Raw genomic sequence first — 21,532 nt, forward strand, 5'->3', positions numbered from 1 at the left:
TTTAAAAAAAACAGTAGACAGTCTTCGGTGTTACAGTAATTGATGCATTGATAAATGTCAAATTTTCTTCAAACAAGAAGTTAGGTAATTTATAAACCACATTGTGAATTTCACTTTTGAAAGACTCAGGTGAGACGATGTATTTAATAAACCCTGACCAGTACAATGAGATTCTTTTGTCACTGCGAAATATTTGCTACTTATCGTCCACACTTCAAATACAACGATTAGACTTGTGTGTCGTTCCCCCCCCCGCCCCAATATTGTCAAACCGTATTCCAAGATGTCTTCTCCTCCTAGTCCGGGAATCTTACTTGATAAGAACCAAACCCACTACCAGTGTTGAAAAACTTCTAGTAGCCAGCTGTAACAGGAGGCTACATTGAATGACAAATATTCTTAAAGTCCAAATTTGTCGCTATCACTTCAAGAACAGAGAGGACAAAATTTGAGGTGGGCAATTGGGAGCTTTCCGTTGATCCAGTAAGTGAGGAGGCAATTATGGAAGTTCCAAGGAGAGACGACTGTGAAATGAAGCATGAAGCAGAGTTATCACTTTTTGGATGGTACGCTTTAGACCACCTGCTCCCTAATACAAAAGTTCTCCAGTTGCACGTGGGAGGTACGTCAGATCTACCAACAGCACAAACACACAAGCTGAGCCTCATACCGAACAGACAACTGTAGGTTCAAGTTTGCCCCTAGACCCCATCCCCAGCCTTCTTTTTCTGACAAAACCCACAAAGTATGGGCTGCTCCAGCTTTAAAACATACTTATGGTTGGACAAATTCACAGTAACCAAAAATACAGCCTTCCTCCAATGGATAGACGAGAGCTGTTCCCCCTTACGCCAGACGCACCTACTTGCCAGAAGGCAACTGAACCTACAAAGGGTCTCGCAAAGCCTGCTGCGCCAGAGGCAGCTGCGCTCAAGCGTTGCACTCCTGCAGGAAGGCTTGCAGCTGGAAGGAACACCACCGTGCATTTTCAGGACAAGTTAAGAAAATACATTAAGTTTAGTTAGAAGAGTCAGGGTCGTCGTAGCTTAGACTCAAGGCACCTGTAAATATTTGCTGGTGTTGAAAGAACTGAATGGATAAATGCCTATGTGTTATTCTGGCTTATCCAAAAGTTTTCTCCATCCATTTACCCTATTTATCCAGCAAGATTAGCTTGAGGCAGTAGTTTCTCGAATCAGTACAGCACAATCTTCTCAAATTTAGAAATTAATCTATAAAGCTATACCACTTACAGTATACCACATACTGTAGCTATGTAAATAGGTGTGTAGGTAGTATCGTTTTATTGGTATAGCACAGACATCCACTTTTTGGACACTGTATTTGAAATAACAAAATATATTGCATAGATGGATCATTTCTCCAAACTGACAGGCACAATACTGAAGTGTTCTTCATTACAGCGAATTTGGCAGCATGTGTTGCACTCCAAGGGAGTAGTCTGTAGGAATGCAGTATTTGTATGCTGGATTCCAAATCATTTTTGCAGATTCAGACAAACAGATTAATAATTAAAAGTGAAATATCCTGATGCATTTGTGTATTTTATAGAATTAAAAAAAAAAAAAAACAACCCAAAACCCCCTATTCTAACTCTACACACAAACAACTCAAGGACAAAGTTACCACAGATATGTAAACAAGGCAAAATTAATTCATTTCACATTCCTAATCTGGGCTATCTGCTTTGTTTCTTTCCTGAAGCAAATGTTCACCTGATAAGCAGTATCAAAACCACGTGTTCAGTCTTATGCTTTTGATATTAAAGCAGGAATTGACACACAAAATCGATTTGACAATAGCTGCTGGTTAACAAACATGTCTGGAGCAACAGCTGGGGGAGAAATGGGTTAAAACTCGGTTTCTGTAGTTTAGGATACTTGCCGTGTCAAGATTTAAATCAAAGCATCTGTATTTGATACATGAAAGACACAAGACAGCTTTATAAAAGTAACAACATATTCACACACTAAGCACATGCTTAATAAAATCAGATTTGAAGAGGGGTAGAGTGATGACACCTTTGCTGAAGAAGTTCTACAAATCTCCAAACAAAATTACAGACAGACTTGAAACTACAAAAAAGAAATCAGTCCCACAATATACTTCAAGAAATTACTTTATCATATTTTCTCTCACTGCCTAAAACCAAAACCCAAAATAAGGAGACAAGTTTTTAGTTCCTCGTTCTGTATAGTTTGTTTTCTGTATCAGGTAGATATAGAAACAGTCAGGCTGTTAAAGGCCTGTCTTTGTGTCCACATATTAAAAAGTGTTTAAATCTGTATTTCATGAAGAGTTAGAATTAACTAAATAATTCTTAAACTGTTAAATCCAAATGGTAAGAAATGAAATGTTTGTAACAAGTTTTTACCACCCCACCCCCCAAAATAATAAAAAAAAAAAACCAACCACACAACAGTTGTTTGGGGTTGGGTGTTTTTTTTTGTTTGTTTTGGTTTTTTGTTTGTTTGCTTTTGTTTTTTCAAACTGCTATGTCAGGACACTTAATGGCAAGCTTTCTGCACAAATCATCCACCTGCAATTCTCCCTATGAACAACAATCAAACCTGGGTGTTTCAATTCCCTCCTCGGGAATCTTAAGAAAAGAGGAGGAACATGGCATTTGCCTTCCAGTATTTATGAGAAAGTTATCTGAAAACACAGACCTGGATAGGGTCTGCAGTCTTCCCCTATCCAGCATTTGCTCCGCTGCTCCCCAGTCCGTTTTCAACTTTAGCATTGACAGTTTAAATGAGAACTTATTTTGTTTAACAAAATTCAATAATTTACAATATTGAAGTATATCAAACACTAAAATTTCCCTCATTTACAGAAGTGTATAATTTTCTGTGCATACATACTGCTGTTATGTACGCACAAAAGGAACGGGTCATCAAAAGAACTTTTTGGCTGCTGCTTCTTGTTGACTCCTGAAAGAAAAACCAGAAGAGAATTCATTAAGCACTTATGGTATAAAACTAGCTAGCTGGTTTAAATATTTTATTTATTTGGGGGTTGAAATATTCCATTCCCTGTCAACAGAGACTTAGGAAAACCAAATGTAAGTCATATCACAAAACCAGGATATAATTTTTTCTGTTTACAAAGACATCGGTAGCATCACTATAGTTCCAATTTTGCATCAGACACAGAAGGACACAAAACATTCTGGACAGAAGCCAGAAACTGTGAAAGAACATACAAACTGATTTTTAAAATACTTTAACTAATATTTTGTAAAGCTTCTCAGTATCTGATTGGCCTAAAGATCATCATAGGAAAAGAAATACATGCAACTAAGCAGTGAAAGAATTTACTTGAAAAGGGATTTCCTTCTCCCTCTGGCACAGGACATATTTATTTTCTTAGTGGATACAGGCACTGTGGATCAGCCACGCGCAGATGCTAGAATTACAAGGGCATCAAAAAGAGCCGAAGGGGACCAGCTCCTCATTTGTCTTGGAGCCCGTCTTCCCAGCTGATGGCATAATGCGACATAGGTAAGAAATGCCCTCTCTCCACTTCGTAGAGAAGCAGACACACAATAGCAGTTAGTGCTATCAGCAGCACTGGTCTTATATTATACTAGTTATCCTTCCACAGGGGTAGCAAACAGCATCTTCTCTTTGAAGGGCAGTGCAGCTACTTTGGTCCCTACTCCTTATCCTGATTAGTGTGTGCAAGCAGCAGGAAGGAAGACTACCAGGCAAGTCAGTCCTTACTCTCAATAGGTCTTCCTTTCCATCAACGCAGATTTAATTTGAACATTACGGCATTACAATGAGGAGGACGAGAGCAGAGAAAACATGCCAATTAGTTTAGGGCTGGGGGGGAAGTCCATACACTATTAATATCTTACGTAGGACAGGGATGAAGGGATACGCATCATAAAAATGTTCACTGAGGAACTTGTGAAGTGGGATAAGTAGCTTGTAGGTCCGCATAGCAAAAAAAAAAAAAAATTCAAATCAAATCACACCAGATTTTGTTAAGATATCAATAAACTTCAGTAAGTCCAGCAGAGGACCACAAGGACGGTGGCCAAGAGCTGAAGCACATGCCTCAAGAGAAGAGAGGGAGGGAACTGGGCTTGTTCATCCTGGACAAAAGAAGGTTTCGAGGGGTCTACCAGCAGCTTTCTAATACCCACAAGACGTTACTGAGGAGATGGGGACAGTTTTCTTACAGACATGCACATTACAAGAAAGAGGCACAAAAGTCAAAATGAAACAGGGCAGGCTCCCACAAGATATACCGAGAACAAAAACCACTTCATTATGGTAATTAAACATTTCCAATGTGGTCCATAACAGTGGTGAATTTTCCATTCTTGGAGTTTTTTAAGACCTGACCGCTCTAAACACTGAGCGACCTGGTCTGAAGTCAGTGTCGACCCTGCTTTGAGCAGAAGGTTGAACAGACCTCCCAAAGCCTCTCCCAATCTGAACGATTGCTTGCTTTAAAGAAGATTAACATAATCATACCATCGCAACTGCATTTCCAGTCAGAAGTTCTAAAATCATTTGCCCTGTTGTCTTTAAAGAAAAAGATACTTACCTATACATGATATAGCCAATGAATAACACTGTTTGCACCGCTACAAATATGAAGAAATGCATTGTAGATAAGCACGATGGAAATGGTGGCAAGTCTGGACACTTCGATTTCTCACTAGATGGCTAAAAAACATGAAAAACAATATTGGAGAAAAGAGCAAACAGGACATGCCACGGACAGACTGTGATATGTAAGAAACAAGACAAGGTCTTTGCAACATAATTTAAAAATCAGAATACAAGCAGAAAACAGACAGAAATAACGCTTCCCTGAAAAATCATAATCTTACTCACCGTCTCACTTTCCCCTGTCACCTTTATGTTTCTCAGCCAAACTGAGTGCTGTTTATTTGAGCATTACAGGGGAAACAAGACGCCTTTGGTAAATTAACCCAGAGATCAAGAACCTTCTATGGGATCGCAAGCTAATCCAGCTTAATTGCAACCTAGGCTAGACTAAGGTGCTCCTGAATGCGACCGCAGCCATCTTTCACGCTTAGAGACCTTAAGCGGAGCCTGCCCGAGTCTCCCCTGATTAAAGCTCTCCCTTCTGTGCAGAAGCAATAGAGAATCTCCTCTGTATGGAGCTGTTAAGTAGGGGGACAAACACAAAAAAGCACCCAGAAAACCTAATTGCTTGACCTTGTTTCCACAGGAAATTAGACTAAAAATCATGCTCTTTGTGCAAAACTTCTCATCAAGACACAGATCATGCAGTTAGGTCAAGGCAGTGCAGTTTTACCGAAGCAGCTTAATGAAGGATTAATTGCTCCGTAAATTGCATGCTGGCTCATCCTAGCTTTTCACTAACAGCCAAATAAAGAAGTATTACAGTCACGCTTTACACTACCAGCACATAAATTACCATATTTCGTTGTACTAAATGCTCAATGTCCCTCTTCACGACATGAAGGTGTTCTTTGATGTCATTGAAGTGCTGAGTTGTTTCATAGACTCCTGCAGCAGAGCCAGGATGTTGAGCTCCACTGATCAGCCTCAGAGTATCAGCCATGGAATTTCTGAAACAAGACAAACAACAAAACATCTTTCAGCAGAGAACAGCTTTTCTACAAACAGCAGTTATTCCGGATGCCTTTTAGTCCATTAAAATTAATTTGAAATACACAGCTGCCCCAATGGGCAGAAAACATTTTCTCTAGCTTCCAAGAATACCTATCAAGAAATAATCCCTTAATCAAAGTATGATTTTTTAAAATATTTAATTCCACAGACAGTTTCAATTTGTATTTGTACAGTGCACCACCTCCCAAAGTCACGCTGAAAACAAGATCTGGCAAATATGCTATTGCTGGACATCTGCTTTGCCCGACTGATGAAGTCTAAAACAAGTGTTTTATCTGAGGCTCTTGCCAAGGCTTTAGGATAAGCAGAGTTTAATGCAATCTTTGAAGAAAACCAAAAGCTGTTTGAAAAATAAATAAATAAAAGCAGCAATGTAAGAAATAAAAAATAAAGAAGAGGCTTTAGGGATAAGAAAAGATTTAGAGACATCCTTGTTTCATGATTATCATTTATACGAGAAACTCATTTCCCATATGCGTTGTCGTAATATTTTATGTTGCCTTCATTTGAATTCATTTTGCTTCTACAACAAATCAAATCCGTAAAAAGTTGAGGTTCCGTAACTAATTTTGTTTGAGATAAACTAGTCAATGAGAGAAAAATACTTAACCTCTAATCAATATGTTTATATAATTTTCCCCTGCTGCGATGTCTCTTTTCAGTTGCAAAGAGGATTATTCTACATCTAAAATATTTATCATGTGAATGTTAATCTCTTCATTATTAACAGAATAAACAATCAAAATGTATGTCTTTGGATTTCTTTTTAATTTACTTAAAACTTTACATTTTGTTCAGACGAGAGCTTACTTCGATGCCTTCAAGGTAAAGTCCTAACTCTTTGTACAGTGGTCAGCAATTTACCATAGTATCACAGAATGGTTTGGGTTGGAAAGGACCTTTAAGCATCATCTGGTCCAACACCCCTGCTGCGGGCAAGGACATCTTTTTCACTAGATCTGGTTGCTCAAAGCCCTGTCCAACCTGGCCTTGAACACCTTCAGTCGTAACTTTCACATAAGAAAAAAGAAACAATAAACCAAAACCTCAGTCACTACCCACAGTTACACTTCCCATTATTCCACATAACATACTGCCCTCTAGGCCAGGCTGAGTTAGCCATGGACTTCTGCAAAACTCTCAACATTTACCTCAATAAGCTCATTTCTAATATTGCAAAGTTATCAAAAGGAGTTCCTAAAAAACAGCTGTTTGCTTCTGTAAGCCACTGCCAACAGAACTAATCATAGCAGCTCTTCTCTCATTCTACATTCTGGTTTGGAACTTACACATACAAAAATGAATGCAAAAAACCTCATCTGTCCTAACTTAAATTAGCGTATATGTTATCAGGAGACTATATTTTTGTCTTGTCACTGTACAGATAAAGTCAATTGATTAATATTTACCTGTACTTTGAATTAGTGTTACATCGACCTATTTTAGAAGTAGGTTCTTCCCTGGAAGATCTTTTTCTTAAATAAGCCATGCAAACCCATGCAACCACCACCACGACCACTGGCTAACAAACGCTGATAGTAATTCTGCCTATCCACATCCACCACATTGTTTATCTTGCCCCACTATTTTCAGTGCTAGAACACGTCTGTGACACTCATTCTGTTCCTCTCCCTCCTAACACCACCGTCCCCGTGTAATTAACCGAAACCTGCACACCCACCTTCCCCCAGACTGATCCGCTCTTTGTTAAAAGCAAAATAACTTCCCTAAACAGACATGGTCTGTATCAAATGTAATTTACATTTACTTCTGCACGAACAATACCATGCCGATAGTTCTTATTGTATGAACATGCAAGATTCTGCTGTAATCAGATGATTAAGAAATCCACAAATCTTGACAAGAGAATTACTTAGACAGTAAGTCCTTTTCCTCCGGGATGACCAGCAACACAACAGCGGGCTGTTCATTTCTATCTATAAATAAAACATTTCTTTAATCTAAGAAAAACATTAAGATGATGTTACGCAAACAGATACCTAATAAGTAGTCACAAAAAGGGCAGACTGCCAACGTTAACAAGAAAATCTAATTTGCTTGCAAGGTATAAAGATTTGTCAAGAATATTACAAAAGCTTTCATGGAAGAACAAGTGCAAAAATGGAAGCACTCTAATCTTCATTTTGCAAAAAACTGACCTACTTAGATAAATCACAAGAGCTGCCCTTGAACGAATACGGGGAAAAAAAAGAAATACAACTGCTTAGAGACTACAGCATCAAGTTGGTTTTCTCCTTTCTTTAATCCTAAGGTAAGGAATGTTTTAACTACTATAAATGAAGGGTTAAACCAATTTAAAGATATTCCTGCTAAAGATAGCAACTGTAAAACAACTTAGACGCAGTACACAGCCGTTCCTATCAAACACAGAAATCTTCTCAAATCCGTTTCAGCAGCATAGCACCTTCAAGAGAAGGTTTCTCACTTCATTTGGTAATGTATTATAAAAATGTAAAGCATATCTCAACCGATTTTGAAAACTGCATCTTAAAAAGCAAAATTATTAATCGCTTGGGAACTTTCAAGTGTCCCTACAGACACAGAAGTTTCCTGAGAAAGTCAACCGGCAGAAAGTCTTCTGACAAAAACCCAAAGCAAACAGCCCCCCCGGAGTCTTCATGCAGTACAGTTACATTCCAATCATTTACCCAAGGTTGTCACACAACTGAATCCATCCAGGCAAGAAAACAAGTCTGCAACTGTCAAAGTCTCCTTTAATGTGATTATCTTTGGCTACAAAAGACATTGATAAATCAGTTGATAGGCCTGGTTTTCACACAGTAAATAGAAATTAGACCATAAAACATTCACGCCCTTAGAAGAACAAAAGTATTTTTTAAGTAATAGCATGCAACCCATGTGTAAAGAACAAACACGTGTTTTATGACAGTAGAGCTTAAAAATGTTTTCCCATTCTTCTCTAGCCTACAAGAAATAGGGACAAGATTACCAAAATGGTCTACGCAATACTTTGGAACATGGAAAAAAAAACCCAACACATTTCTGTCTTCGCTGTGCAATGTACGTGACAATAATTTAATATTAAAAGTGTGTGTGTGTGTGGGGGGGGTGTTCTTTCTTTCTTTTTTCTCCCCTTAAGTGCTGTATCACAATCTGTTTTAGCACCTAACAAACCAAGGAATTTTAGTCATAGTTGGGCTTTCAACATCTCCAGGGATAGAGACTGCAAAACCTTCCTGGTCAACCAACCTATTCCACACTTCAACTACCCTCATATGCTTCTTTTCAGATATCGACGCAGAATTTCCTGTATTTCCGCTTCTGCCCACTGCCTTTCGTTCTGCCACTGGCTCCCAGCGAGAAGAGTCTGGCTCTGGCTTTATCGCCCTCACCACCTCCAAAAATCAGGTATTTATCCCCCCCGGTAAGATACCCCCGAGCCTCTTCTCAACGCTACGCAACCCCAGCTCCCGCAGCCTCTCCTTGTACACCGAACACTCCAGCCCTTTAACCAGGGTAGTACGCACTGGAATTCTGAGAGACTTGACATAAAACTGTAAATACTTTTTGTGATATACAAATCAGTAACACTAACAGACCACTGTGGAGCAATAATGTATGAGCTTTAGGCAGTCATAGCAAAATTAGGGAAAAAAGCCAAAGACAAAAATATACGTCCATATTGCAGAAACAAGCGAACTACTCTAAAAATGCAAAAATCATACTTAGAAGAATAAGCAGTAAATCTCAGCAACTAATGACAAGCACAGACATTTTCATTTGTACAGACCACTTCTCAGAATTACTTACATGCCTTTATAGGTTGTTTACATTAAACAAGACCCCCAATATATCTCATATAATATTATATATTTTATTCATAATATTCTATTAATAACTCATCTAATCACTATATCAGGAGTAGACTGAGTATATGGACAAGACACTCCAATACACCTTTTTTTAGGTTCACTAACTATAAATCCAAGGTATTTATGCTCCTGTTGTTATCAATACTCCCAAATCAGAGCAGCAACTTTCCATGAGGTAGCAGGTTACCACATTAGCAGAAACTGACTGTCTTCAGAGGGACTGGACTTACCTGTTTAAGTGGAATCTCATGACTAAAAAAGCCAAAAAGGGCACATCAGGGGGCTTAGCCACCCTAGGGACATGAACTTACTTCACTACAGAAATTGAATTTACGCAGAGAGTCATCACTAAGGACCTGACACAGAGAAATTTCAAGTTTGTCAATATTCTCCTACTGAAATAATAAATAGGATTTAAAAGGTGGAAATAATATAAAATTCAAAACACAACCTTAATATTTAAAAAACATTTACCTTATTTCATTTACTTGTCTAATGACCTCTTCTTGAGTTTTCACAACTGTCTCAATCTCTCGCTGGGATACCTGGCAGGGCGGGGGGGAAAGGGGCGGAGAAAAAGATCAACCTATCTTGGAAAAACCAAATCGATCATGCTGCTGAAATTAGGCTGAGCTATCAATGACAGTGTTTTGGGTTTTGTTATTTACCTGTCCTTGTTGACCTGGAACACCAGCGCCTCTTTTAGCAATCTCATCTGTGACTGCAGAGACGTATCGTCTCTGCTCATCCAGAATCATGTCCAATTGCCTATTAAGCTGTTTGATTTCAAGATGAATTCGATTCTGCCCCTCAAAGATTTGCCTCAGCTCACGATCACTTACAGTTTCAAAAACATCATCCGCTGATAAGAAAAAAAGGACACGTAGTTCTTACACATATGCATTCCTCATAAGTTGCATTGTATCATTTTTCTTGCACCCTTAAAGTTTCCACACGGATATACTTTTTTTCCCATAATTCAATATATTTGGTGTTCATTTATCACCACTGCCATGACAAAGGATACCCAAATGTGATCAGAACAACTGAACAGAGGTACCCACACACTCAAATCCAGATTCTATCTCAGAGTTCGTATTTCAATACTTGGGTAATGCACACCATAAAATGGAAACAGGACGCCGATATTATTGGGAGGCAGCTATCTTTGCATAAGCTACCAGTGTACTACCAACAGTCCTTCAGAAGAGATTTGCAGGTGTTAACTAACACAGCTAATTTTTAGAAAACAGTAAGCTTTAAAAAGTAAATACAGAAGTGACTGCACATTTTGAGTGAGTTCCTCCACAGCTTCAACATCATCAGAAAGAAGAAAGTTCGAAAGACTCTGGGGCACAAAGATTATCATTTCTTATCAGTGGAAGGCTGGACAATATTTCGAAAACACAGATGAAGTTAAACGGTGTAGGACATTTAGAACAGGCATAACTTATCACTGTGCAAATAAAGACGACAAGTTAAAATTTCAGGTCTAGATGCCTGAAGTACTTTCCTGAGAGTGCACGTTCAAATACAGCTAATTCAATCCACAACAGTAAGAAACAGACTAGCTTCCATTATATTTTCAAATAAGCGATTCTTTTTTGCCCAGCCCTAAAAAATCCCAACAAACAAACCAACCAACCCCACAGCAACCCAAGCAAATAAACAAAACCTCCACCATGTTCCATAGCAGAACGATCAAAGTCAAAGCACTTTGGCTAAACTCTCAAAAAAGTGGACAAGAGTCACTATTACAATTTTCCTAAATTAAATATCATTTGAAATCAGTGGAAAAGTGCCGTTCAGTCTGAAATATCTTTAAACCAACGCTCGCTGAGAGCTGCAGATACATGGTATCAATAGTGGAAAGGGCAATTCTGCCTTATCCAGTCAAACTTGAATTTCCTATCAATAGCTTAAAATAGAAAAATAAATGCCACAGTTTTTAACGACATCAAGCTGGAAATTTGGTTATCAGCCAACCCAAATACCAGCACCAAATGCCAGCTAATGCTGCACTGATGAAACTGGCAGAACTCAATACATGCCCAATTATTAGGCAAGCATTAAAAGGCTCTTCCCAGTAAGCATAAGCTCCAGCACATCCACCAGCCCATCTTTAATAACCATCCATAAAACAAGACGGAAAAAAAAAAAGTTTGTTATGAATGTGCAGAAACAGACCAAAAAGATGACTTTTCAAATACATTTTCAAACAACAAAGGCCACGCCTCCTTAACCATGGCTGAACAGAGGGATGCGTGACCTGCTCTCCCTTCCACTGCTCTGGGCAGACTCTCGTCCTCCCATCATGTTCCCGTTCATTTGTTTTGTTCTCAATCCCAGAAGGGACTTTATATTTCAGAAAACACTTTACAAACAAAAGACCATAGATTCTTAAATAAAGCAAATATCATCAGTAGGGGCTTTGTAAGATCAGAGTACCAGTCCCTAGTTCCGAATATCCCGGAAAGTAAAAGTTGTCCTTGACAACTGAACGATGGATCAAATCACTTGCCTGGCTGTCCCTGCACATCAGGATGTTCCTTTTGAAATTCTTCTTTCTTTTTATCCAATTCTTGTTGAAAGTGTTCAAACTCTTCTTGATACTTCTCTTTGTCTTTTTGAGGAATTTCTGCATCTGATGTCGGCTTTAAAACATTATCAAAAGGGGGGGGAGGCAGGGAGAGAGATTTTTTTTCATGTTCTCCACCACTCCCATATAACTTACTCTCCAGCACGGCTGTTCAGATTTCAGATTTGAAGACATAACACAATTAGCGGAACACATTGATATATACAGCTGAAGTGAGAAACCAGATACCTTAATGGAGACCCATAGCTTTTTCCTGATAGATGGGTACTTTCTGCGATTAAAAAGAAATCAAGTTTTACAAGGATAGGTGCTGCTTTGCAGCACAGAAGTGTTCGAGAGGTATGGGAAGTTGAAAGCAAGAACAGACTATTCATCCACTTTCCAAACAAAGTGTACTTTTTAGTTTGTTTCCTCTGTGTGTTTTGATTTAACATCAGGATTTGTGTTGATTCAGTTGTGCTTCAAGAATTCTAGTATAGAAAATATTAATTAAAATATTACCAAAACATTACAATATTAGTCTCATTTTTCTAAAACACATGACAGCACAGCTACATGCTAAAATCCTGAAACAGGGATGCCAAGTATAACTTCAGAGGAAATACCATAATCTGGTGCTACATGCAAAACATATACAGTAACATATTTTACTAATTATGCATAAAGATGCTTACTACTTCCTTCCCAGGCTCAGTCAACTGGAAGGTCAGAAAAGACAGGACGTCGTGATCATCTGTATTCAACAAATGAAACAGAAACCCACTGTTACTCCCCACGTCAACCTTGCACTTACAAAGGGTCTTCAGGCAACAGAATCCTCCCAAAGTCCTCTCAAGAGCTCATGCAGTGGGGAATGCGACTGCACCATGTCTTCGTACGGACAAAATGCAAGTCCCTCTGCTCTAGCCCAGAAAAGGCCTAAGCGTATCAGTAATTCGGGAACGGGAGAGGGTTAATTCCACCGTCGCGGTGAAAAATTGGTATAATGGATCAACACCAGCAGAAAAAACACCTCTCCTGCGAACCCTGCAAGACTCCACACCATTTGCCACAGTTTTTAACATTTGCTACCTGCAAGTCCCCCCGTTGCTGCAGATATTCCAAAATATCCTTGAGAGGGCAACACCATATCTTCCACTTTCGCACAAAATTCATAGTCTTCTTTATCCGGAGTGAAGCCATTGTTAATTAATACCTAAAAGGATAAACACAATTTTTACCACATAAATCTATTCATATTAATTGCTTTGTCAGTTTACAGTAATGGTCACAAACACACTTACTGGGTAATTCTGCAGCTGATACTAGAAAACAGAAAAAAGTGTCTCTTCTGAAAGACCCTTTTTGCAAAGAAAATGCACAAGCTTTCTATTTTAAAAAGGAAAAATTCACTGTTCAGCATGACCAAAATTCAACATTTGCTATTCATCACCTAAGAGGACATACCACAGAGAATTCAGACACCTATAGAAGCGTATTCATTTCAGTTATAAGAAGCGGCAAGACAAACTAGTACGTGGAAAGGAACACGTCGGGGAAAGGGATCCCACCAGGAGAGATGAAGGTAAGCCAAGGAACAGCAGGGCACCGCCTGCGGCTGCTAATGGGGGCACTTACACCATTCCAGGGAGCACTGAGGGTTTAGGGGCACATCTGAAATGCTCGTGCACCAACACACCCAATAAAAGAAACACACACGACAAACTGGAAGCATTGGTCCGTTCCCAGAGCTACGATGTCGTTGGGGTTGGTGACACGAGTCCCACCGTGGAGTGCTGGGATGGAAGGCTACGGGCTGTTGAGGATGGAGAGGCAGGGCAAGGGAGGTGGAGGTGTCACACTGTACACAATGGAGACGTTTGACTGTACAGCCCCTACAGTTAGAGGTGGTGTTGTTGAGAGCCTCTGGGTGAGGATTAGGGAGATGGCAAACAAAGCAGGTGTTGCTATGGGCATCCACTATTGATCACCCAGCCAGGGCAATAGCACTGATGAGTTATTCCATAGGCAACTAGGAGAAATCTCTAGATCAGTAGTCCTTGTCTTTAAGGGATACTCCAACTTTCCAAAGATCAACTGGGAATACCACACTGCTGTGACAAGCACGTCTGGGAAATTTCTGAAGATGATGACAGGCCTGGAAGGCACGTCCTCTGAGGAGCAGGCGATGACTCTGGGTTTGTCTAGTTTGGGGAGGAGGAGGCTGAAGGGCCACCTCACGGCTCTCCTGAGTTCCTGAGGAGGGGACATGGAGAGGGAGGTGCTGAGCTCTTCTCCCCAGGATTTAGGGACAGGATGCCTGGGAATGGTTCAAAGCCGCGCCAGGGGAGGGTCAGACTAGATGTTAGGAAGCACTTCTTTACTAGAAAACATGGAACAGGCTTCCTAGAAAGGTGATCGATGCCCCATACCTGTCAGTGTTGACAAGGCATTTGGACAATGCCCTAAATAATATGTTCTAACTTCTGGTCAGTCCTGAAGTGGTCAGGTAGGACTAGACAATCATTGTAGGTCCCTTCCAAATGGATCTATTCTATTCTAAAACTGATTATGGCCTGACAGTACCAACTATGGTTCAAGAAATCCCTGACTCGGGGATAACTGAAGGCCAGTCTATCAAAAGTCCACATCCCAATGAGGGATGGGCAACACAAACTTTTGGTCTGACCTAGAAGAGTCATCCCCTGCTGTTCTTAGGTTGATTCTAAGCTTAGAGATTCTCTTTTCCTCCACAGAGGCATTTGCAGAACTGCCAAGGTTAGCAGCAACATTTGGGCCAGAGGAGTTCCTAGATAAGGCATCAGGGACCAGGTACATTCAAAAAGAGAACAACCTTGGAGTCTGAAATTTAATTTTCATTCAAGAGTAACAGATAGCTTTTACCATTACAACATAGTACAAGGTCCACCCTCTCTTAGGTGCATTCATGTTTACTTTTAGAGAAACTTTTACTACAAAAATCACAGCTGTGTTCTATGGCTAATACCTATGAACAGCACCTTTTCAGAAGAAATCAGAAGCCAAGAACACACACTTCATAGCTGCCACAACCGAGCATTAGTGTTTTTCTCTCCTTATCTAGAAGGAATTCACAAACATCTGAACAGTATTTAAGAAGTCTTGAAGACTCCCTTATACCAGTGGTTTTCTATCTTCAAAGCTCTGCTATTTCATGGAGGTGGGAAGCCTCAGGTGGCAAATTTAAATCCACTGTCAAAGAACGAGTTTCAGTTTTACAGTCACATTTCAAGAACCTCTTATAATCAGCTACAAAAATCTCTGCAGCTCTCAGATCAGCTTGAGAAATGCCATTCAAGTTAAGGAGCTGCTCAAACACTCAGAAGCTGAGGAACAGATGCTGGCTTTGGGACACCTCTACAGGCAAGTCAACAGCAACAGAAGGGTCCGAGTACGTACAAGTACGTTAGCTTAACTCACTCCTAAGTAACATCAGAAAAATCAGCAATCAGCTCAGGAAACTACAGATGCACTAACATAGTTAAAAGAACTTGTCTAGCATTTGAACACGCTGCACCTCCTCCTTTCAACTTCTGCTACTGAGCTCAACGTTTTCAAGAATATTGGAATGAACGTATGGGGTCTTTGGGTTTTCAAATAGTTGCAACCATCTCACACTCAAAAGCTGAGAAACATGAGTAAATATGCTATTTCAGAGTACTTACAGTCAAAGTTTTTTGGTAGTACGTTATCTTTACTCGAACAGGATAGGGCTTGTTACGAAAGTCCCTCTGACAGGATGCCAATGCTTGCGTGGAACCATCACTATGCAAGAAGACAACTTGCATAAAACTATATCTTATGATTTATCAGCTAAGACAAAAAAGCATCAGTGTATCACTAAGCAACATCATGATAGTTTTTCAATATGCAAGTTTTTCAAAAGCTGTCCCACAACTGCACTGAGCTTTTCTGAGGTCTGGGGATCAACAGTCCTAGGTGCTTTACACAGGACACAATACAGACGGAAGGCAGTAACAGGGAAATCTGTTTGCTTCTAAGACACGTTCCTGCACCTGTGAACTGAGATGGAAACAAGCTACAGTCCGGACTGCAGAAACTAAGCTAGACACGTCTCTTTCTCAGAGAATCCCAAAAGATAACAATTGTGCTGTTGGCAATAAGCAATCAGAAATCAAAATTAAATCAATTAATTTTAGTAACAGGCAATTAGCTTTCAGTCAGTCACTTTTGTCAGTTATTAGCTGTGTGGGGAAGACACCCATAAGCAACAAAGAGGTAAAAAGCCTGTCCCTCCATTTATCTGAGTTCACCCATCCCAAAGGATATATGCCATTTAAATACTTGCCAATTTCTGTGCTGTTACTGCCAAAACAGTGTTTTAACAAACAGAAAAACTCAAATGCAAAGGAAACAACACAGTTTCATATGAAAGAGACCTTTATAAAGTTTCTCAAAGTTTTATGCGGCATTTCATCATACAAAAGCAAACATTCATCATTGACACTGAAAATGAACTTACTTTTGATGGTCATACAGAAGTTTTCCATTGTTGCCTACAACAATCACTCCAGGATTGTTTTTCTAGAAAAAGAAAAAGCAAACAAATGGAAAAGTTTAATTTCAATTGAAACATAAGTAACATCACTGATAGATCTTTGCATTTTTTCTGTACTTCAGGTCTACACAAACAAAATGACTCAGTAGCACTGTGTCATGCAGCATGCTGTGCAAGAGACTGCTACATTCTTTGCATAGTTAGGGGTGAAAAAACCCACACAAGTTAAGTTCCTGGATATACTATCAATTACCATCATTCGACAAATACAGGAATATAAAAGCTGCAGATAGGAGAAATTAGTATATAGCGAAGATACAGATCTTAAAACTAATAGATGACTTAACACATTCAACTTTGGCTACTTACCACTGGGAAAAACATCCACGCACACACAATGTTGACATCCTACTGACCTTGTCACAGTCACTAGAAAAACCTCGGGAGCTATCTGTCAGAGACTACACAGTGTGTTAAAAACATCCCCAGTTACCTAAATTGCTTGAGGATGAGAACAGGCTAAAATGATAATGGCAGAACAGATTTACAGCGCTATTCGGGTTGCCTCCAAGAGTTTATGAAGTGAACTCCAGCTTCTACAAAAGCACAAGATTTCAGAGTTAATCTCCCTTCCCTCTTCAACACTTCAATTTATCGTCTCCTAAAGTGTACTGGTCTTGGCTTGGACAGTTAAATTTCTTCACAGTAGATTGTATGGGGCTGTATTTCGTATTCATGACGAAAACAGCGTGGATAACACAGCAAAGTTTTAGTTATTGCTTACACACCCTCAAAGCCTTCTGTTTCTCACCGTCCCCACCAGTGAGTAGGCTGAGGGTGCAAGAGAAGTCGGAGGGGACACAGCCAGGACAGCTGACCCCAACTGACCAAGGGATATCCCAGATCATACAGCATCACACTCAGCAATAACAACTGGGGGAAGGAGGAGGAAGGAAGGGGGACGTGCAGAGTTACGGCATTTGTCTTCCCAAGTCATTGTTATGCGGGATGGAGCCCCCCTGTCCTGGAGATGGCTGCACACCTGCCTGCGATGGGAAGTCACGAATTAATTCCTTGTTTTGCTTTGCTTGAGCACGCAGCTTTTGCTTTACCTATTAAACTGTGTTTGTCTCAACCTATGAGTTTTCTCACTTTTACCCTTCTGATTCTCTCCCCCATCCCCACCCTGTGTGGTGCTCAGCTCGCTACCAGGGCTGATCCATGATGTAAAGGAATATACTGTCCAACCAGGCAGATTGACAGCTCTTAACAAAAGAAAGCAAGGCTCAAGATTTAAAGAATTCAAGAAATAGTGTCCTTCTCAATTCCCAGTACACTAGTATAGAGAATTACACCAGTGTTTCTCCTTCTCAACAATGGAATTTTCTTAGCTTAATTGCTTTGACATCACTATTACCTGCTCAGTACCACTGGAAAACTTTAATGGCATCTTCTTACTGCTTTTTTTGGTTTAACAGCAGTATTATTGAACTAGTTCCTATTGCATATTGTGGGAATATAAGGGAAGATTGGCGAGGAGGATTGTAAACACGCTCAAGTGACTCGCACCTGGGGTGCTGGACAACACACGTATCACACTAACTGTTGTTCAGCCTTGTATGCTTGCAAGCAGAATGTCCGCACTTCGATAATGTAAGCCTGGGACGGGCTCAGGGACACCTTATCTGGCATACATGAGATCACTGCCTTGCTGTTGAAGAAGATCAAAGCACAGTGGAAAACTACGCCTGCTTGAACCCTTGAAAAGCAGGCGAGAACAGCAAGTTAGAGCTCACGCTCCTGCTAACAAGGACTTTCTCCTGCCCTGCGGTGCCTGCGTCCCCTGCTTGTATCCCTCTGCCCGGGCGTTGCTGCGGAGCCTCCCCGAGTTGCGAGGTATTGAGATTAAACTTGTTCTTTGCTTTTCATCCATGGTCTTGTGGTCGCTCCTGTGTCCTGCCTGAGTCGGCTCACGCACATATATTCTGCACAAACTGTGTACAAACAGTTCAGTTTGAAAGCATTCATGAATGCAACCCAAGTCTAATCTACCTTAGAGCACAGCAGACATCTACTAACAAAAGTGTTCAATGACAGCCATCGACGGACGGTCCAATTTCTGCTGGGCATCATGTCTGGATGCAAACACGTGCAAGAACTTGAAAGACAGTAGAGAATCCAAAGTAGGGAATAACTTCTCAGCTTTTTTCCGCCGAAGGTCTCGGGGAAGATGTGCTGCAAACTCTTGTGACATTTAGTGTGGCTCTTACAACTTCAGGTGTTCAGAGCTGTGAAATTTTATTTCTCTTTTTAAAAAGCTCTTGTCACTTCTTCTACAGAGAAATAAAAATTCAGCTCTAACATAACCTGCAGCCTTAGAAGGAAAAGAAAAAAGGCTCTGCAGTTTTTAAATCAGCATCACAAACACGGTGCTCTGAGATGGCAGTACTAGATGAAGTCCCCTTCTGGATGCTGGCATATTAGGCTGAGCACCAGCTACAGCACCAAACATCTTCCAGTGAACACGCTGACACAGTAACAAGAAGAATTTCTCCATGCTGGGACTGAAGAAAGTAACAAGTTGTCATTAAAAAAAAAAGATTTATAAACTCCAGTGTTTAAGACACGTCAGACCAATACAGGCATGACAACGACTTTCGTTTTGACTAGAAGTGACACATCATCACTTTCTAAACAAGGGTTTCACACCACACTGACTAAACGTGTCATGACCAGAGTCCCAGTGCAATCAAAGTTCTGGCAAATAGTGGTGTCCACACGCAATTTTTGTTAGATGGCATCTTCAGCCAGCTAAACTACACCAGTGTCCATATTCATGCCGGAAGTCGGGAAGGGGGCGGGGGGGAGGAGATTGAAAAACTCTTAATAAGTTGAACAATAATTCTAAATCTTGTCTAATCTGAAGATTAGAAACATGTCACCTTTAGTCTTTCAACATTTATATATGTTGAAGTTTGCTAAGTATCAAAAGCCACCTGTAGGAAAAAAAGCTTGTACACCTACAAAAATAGATCCAAAACATCTAAAAGCAAGCCAAAGTAGTGCAGGAAAAGCAAAAAAAGCAAAGCGAACCTACTGTGTATTGTAAAGTTTCCCAGGATCATTCTGGCCTGGAAAACTGGAAATTCAAAACAGCAACTGTCACCCCCATCTGCTACAGATTTTTTGCTCTCAAACTATTCAAGGCAGATTTGTTCCAAGAAAAAGAGCATCTCTGAAGACAGACACAGAAATCTGTGTTTCCACAGTGTCGTATTTTGGTACAATATGCTTCTTCCAAAGCACACATCTTCAGATATATCAACATTTCAAATTATGCACAGACATTCCAAATTTCAGTTTGTACATGCGTACATGGTATTTTCCCTCCAAACCTAACACATGAACCAACGTTCAATGGAGATTCATTATGTGTTATATTTCAGCTTTCAAGCTTAAAAAAAAATAATGTGCGAAAAAGTCTAGTCAAAATTCTATAAGGGAAACTTGACTATTTTAATTTACCCCTTTGAAATGAATGGGGAAGAATAGGAAAATAACATCCTACTTTTTTCCCCACAGTTACATGTACAAAACAAGCAGGAAATTAATTTATAATCTTTGCTAGAAGAATTTGCTTCCAACTAACCTTTCCATCATTGTCAAAGGAATCAAAGAAAACTCCAACACCGTTCCATTTATCAGCTGCCCCAAAAACAGGTCCATCCAAGCCTTGCTCTTCCGTAAACCAGATTGCCTATTACAGAAAGCAAGTAAAAGTCATAAGTCAAGGTTCACTTTTTAAAGCATGTCTGTTTTTTTGCAGCGAGATCAAATTCTTAATACCAATCCATCAGCTCCAATGCGGCCCCTTCCTGTAACTCGAAAGGTCACTTCAACTTCCCAGTGTTCAAATATTGATTTGTTTTTTGTCCACGCTGATCCTCTTTGGCTTTTCAAAGACGTTGTTATACGAATCTGATCGGCGCTTGGTATGGCATCTAGAAAGGAAAGGAACCAACACTGAGCATATGGAAGAGAAAGTATTGCAAGCGCCTAACTAGCCAACTAACAAACCTTCTAAACTCACAACATGTTCTGATCTTCTCGACTAGTTAACAGTTTTCAAAATAACTTCTTAGTGGAGTACTCACCGACTTGAGAGGGGGGGAAAAACCAAACCCCCACACATTTACTTTCAACAACTTGATTACTACTGCTTTACAGAAGACTTAACTCTCATTTGGGACCACAGCGTACAACTTTATTAGAACACTGGTCTTGCTGGTAAGATATGTATTAAATTAACTAGGAGGGGGAATAAAAAAAAAAATCAGGTTTAGCTTTCTGTTGTACCCCACCTGACTTTTCACAAATCATAGATTTCTGTTCCGCTTTTTGAAAACAGATGTTCTCATTTTCTGTTCAATATTTTAAAAGAACAACAGGCAAACATGTAGAGAGCGATTCATTCACTTGTAGTAAGCAACATTTACTTTTGTGATTACCTGCTTAAAAAAAGCAGGAAAAAAGCTCATCTATAGACAGTTTCGTCCACGTCACTTGTAGTGTAACGTCAAGTAAGAGTCAAAAACTAACACTCGTGACTTTACCCGATGTAAACTAAATATATATCCTAAGTTAAAGTCTGTCAAAAAAAAAATAAAACCTCAGCGGAAGGTACTGCCGAGAAACTACCCTGGGGTAGGGCCTTAGGTACAGCGATACCGCCGCAGCCCACGGGGGCTCGGGGAGGGGCGGGCGCCCCGTCCCGCACGGCCAGCCCCTCGCCCCGCGCCGCGGGGACCACGAAGGGCAGACACCACCGGAGGCGCGGACGCCAGGGCAGGGCCTCCCGCCGGGCACCGGGCCGTCCCCC

At 40.2% G+C, this 21,532-nt stretch overlaps 1 protein-coding gene across 1 annotated transcript in view; it reads right to left on the reverse strand.

Annotated features, from left to right (window-relative positions):
- Window positions 1-265: 265 nt before the first annotated feature.
- Window positions 266-21,532, reverse strand: part of LMAN1 (lectin, mannose-binding, 1) — a 22,534-nt gene continuing 1,267 nt past the window's right edge. Inside the window, exons 2-14 of the mRNA XM_009882055.1 lie at window positions 20,500-20,654; window positions 20,303-20,410; window positions 16,618-16,679; window positions 15,800-15,899; window positions 13,188-13,311; window positions 12,791-12,849; window positions 12,039-12,171; window positions 10,186-10,379; window positions 9,992-10,062; window positions 5,446-5,599; window positions 4,582-4,703; window positions 2,886-2,954; window positions 266-524 (exon numbers count right to left, since the gene is read on the reverse strand). Of these exons, the coding sequence (XP_009880357.1) occupies window positions 2,918-2,954; window positions 4,582-4,703; window positions 5,446-5,599; window positions 9,992-10,062; window positions 10,186-10,379; window positions 12,039-12,171; window positions 12,791-12,849; window positions 13,188-13,311; window positions 15,800-15,899; window positions 16,618-16,679; window positions 20,303-20,410; window positions 20,500-20,654 (1,319 nt within the window). The 3' untranslated portion in view covers window positions 266-524; window positions 2,886-2,917. The remainder of the gene's footprint in view (window positions 525-2,885; window positions 2,955-4,581; window positions 4,704-5,445; window positions 5,600-9,991; window positions 10,063-10,185; window positions 10,380-12,038; window positions 12,172-12,790; window positions 12,850-13,187; window positions 13,312-15,799; window positions 15,900-16,617; window positions 16,680-20,302; window positions 20,411-20,499; window positions 20,655-21,532) is intronic.

Source organism: Charadrius vociferus, unplaced genomic scaffold, assembly GCF_000708025.1.
Source record: "Charadrius vociferus isolate BGI_N301 unplaced genomic scaffold, ASM70802v2 scaffold743, whole genome shotgun sequence".
NCBI lineage: Eukaryota > Metazoa > Chordata > Aves > Charadriiformes > Charadriidae > Charadrius > Charadrius vociferus.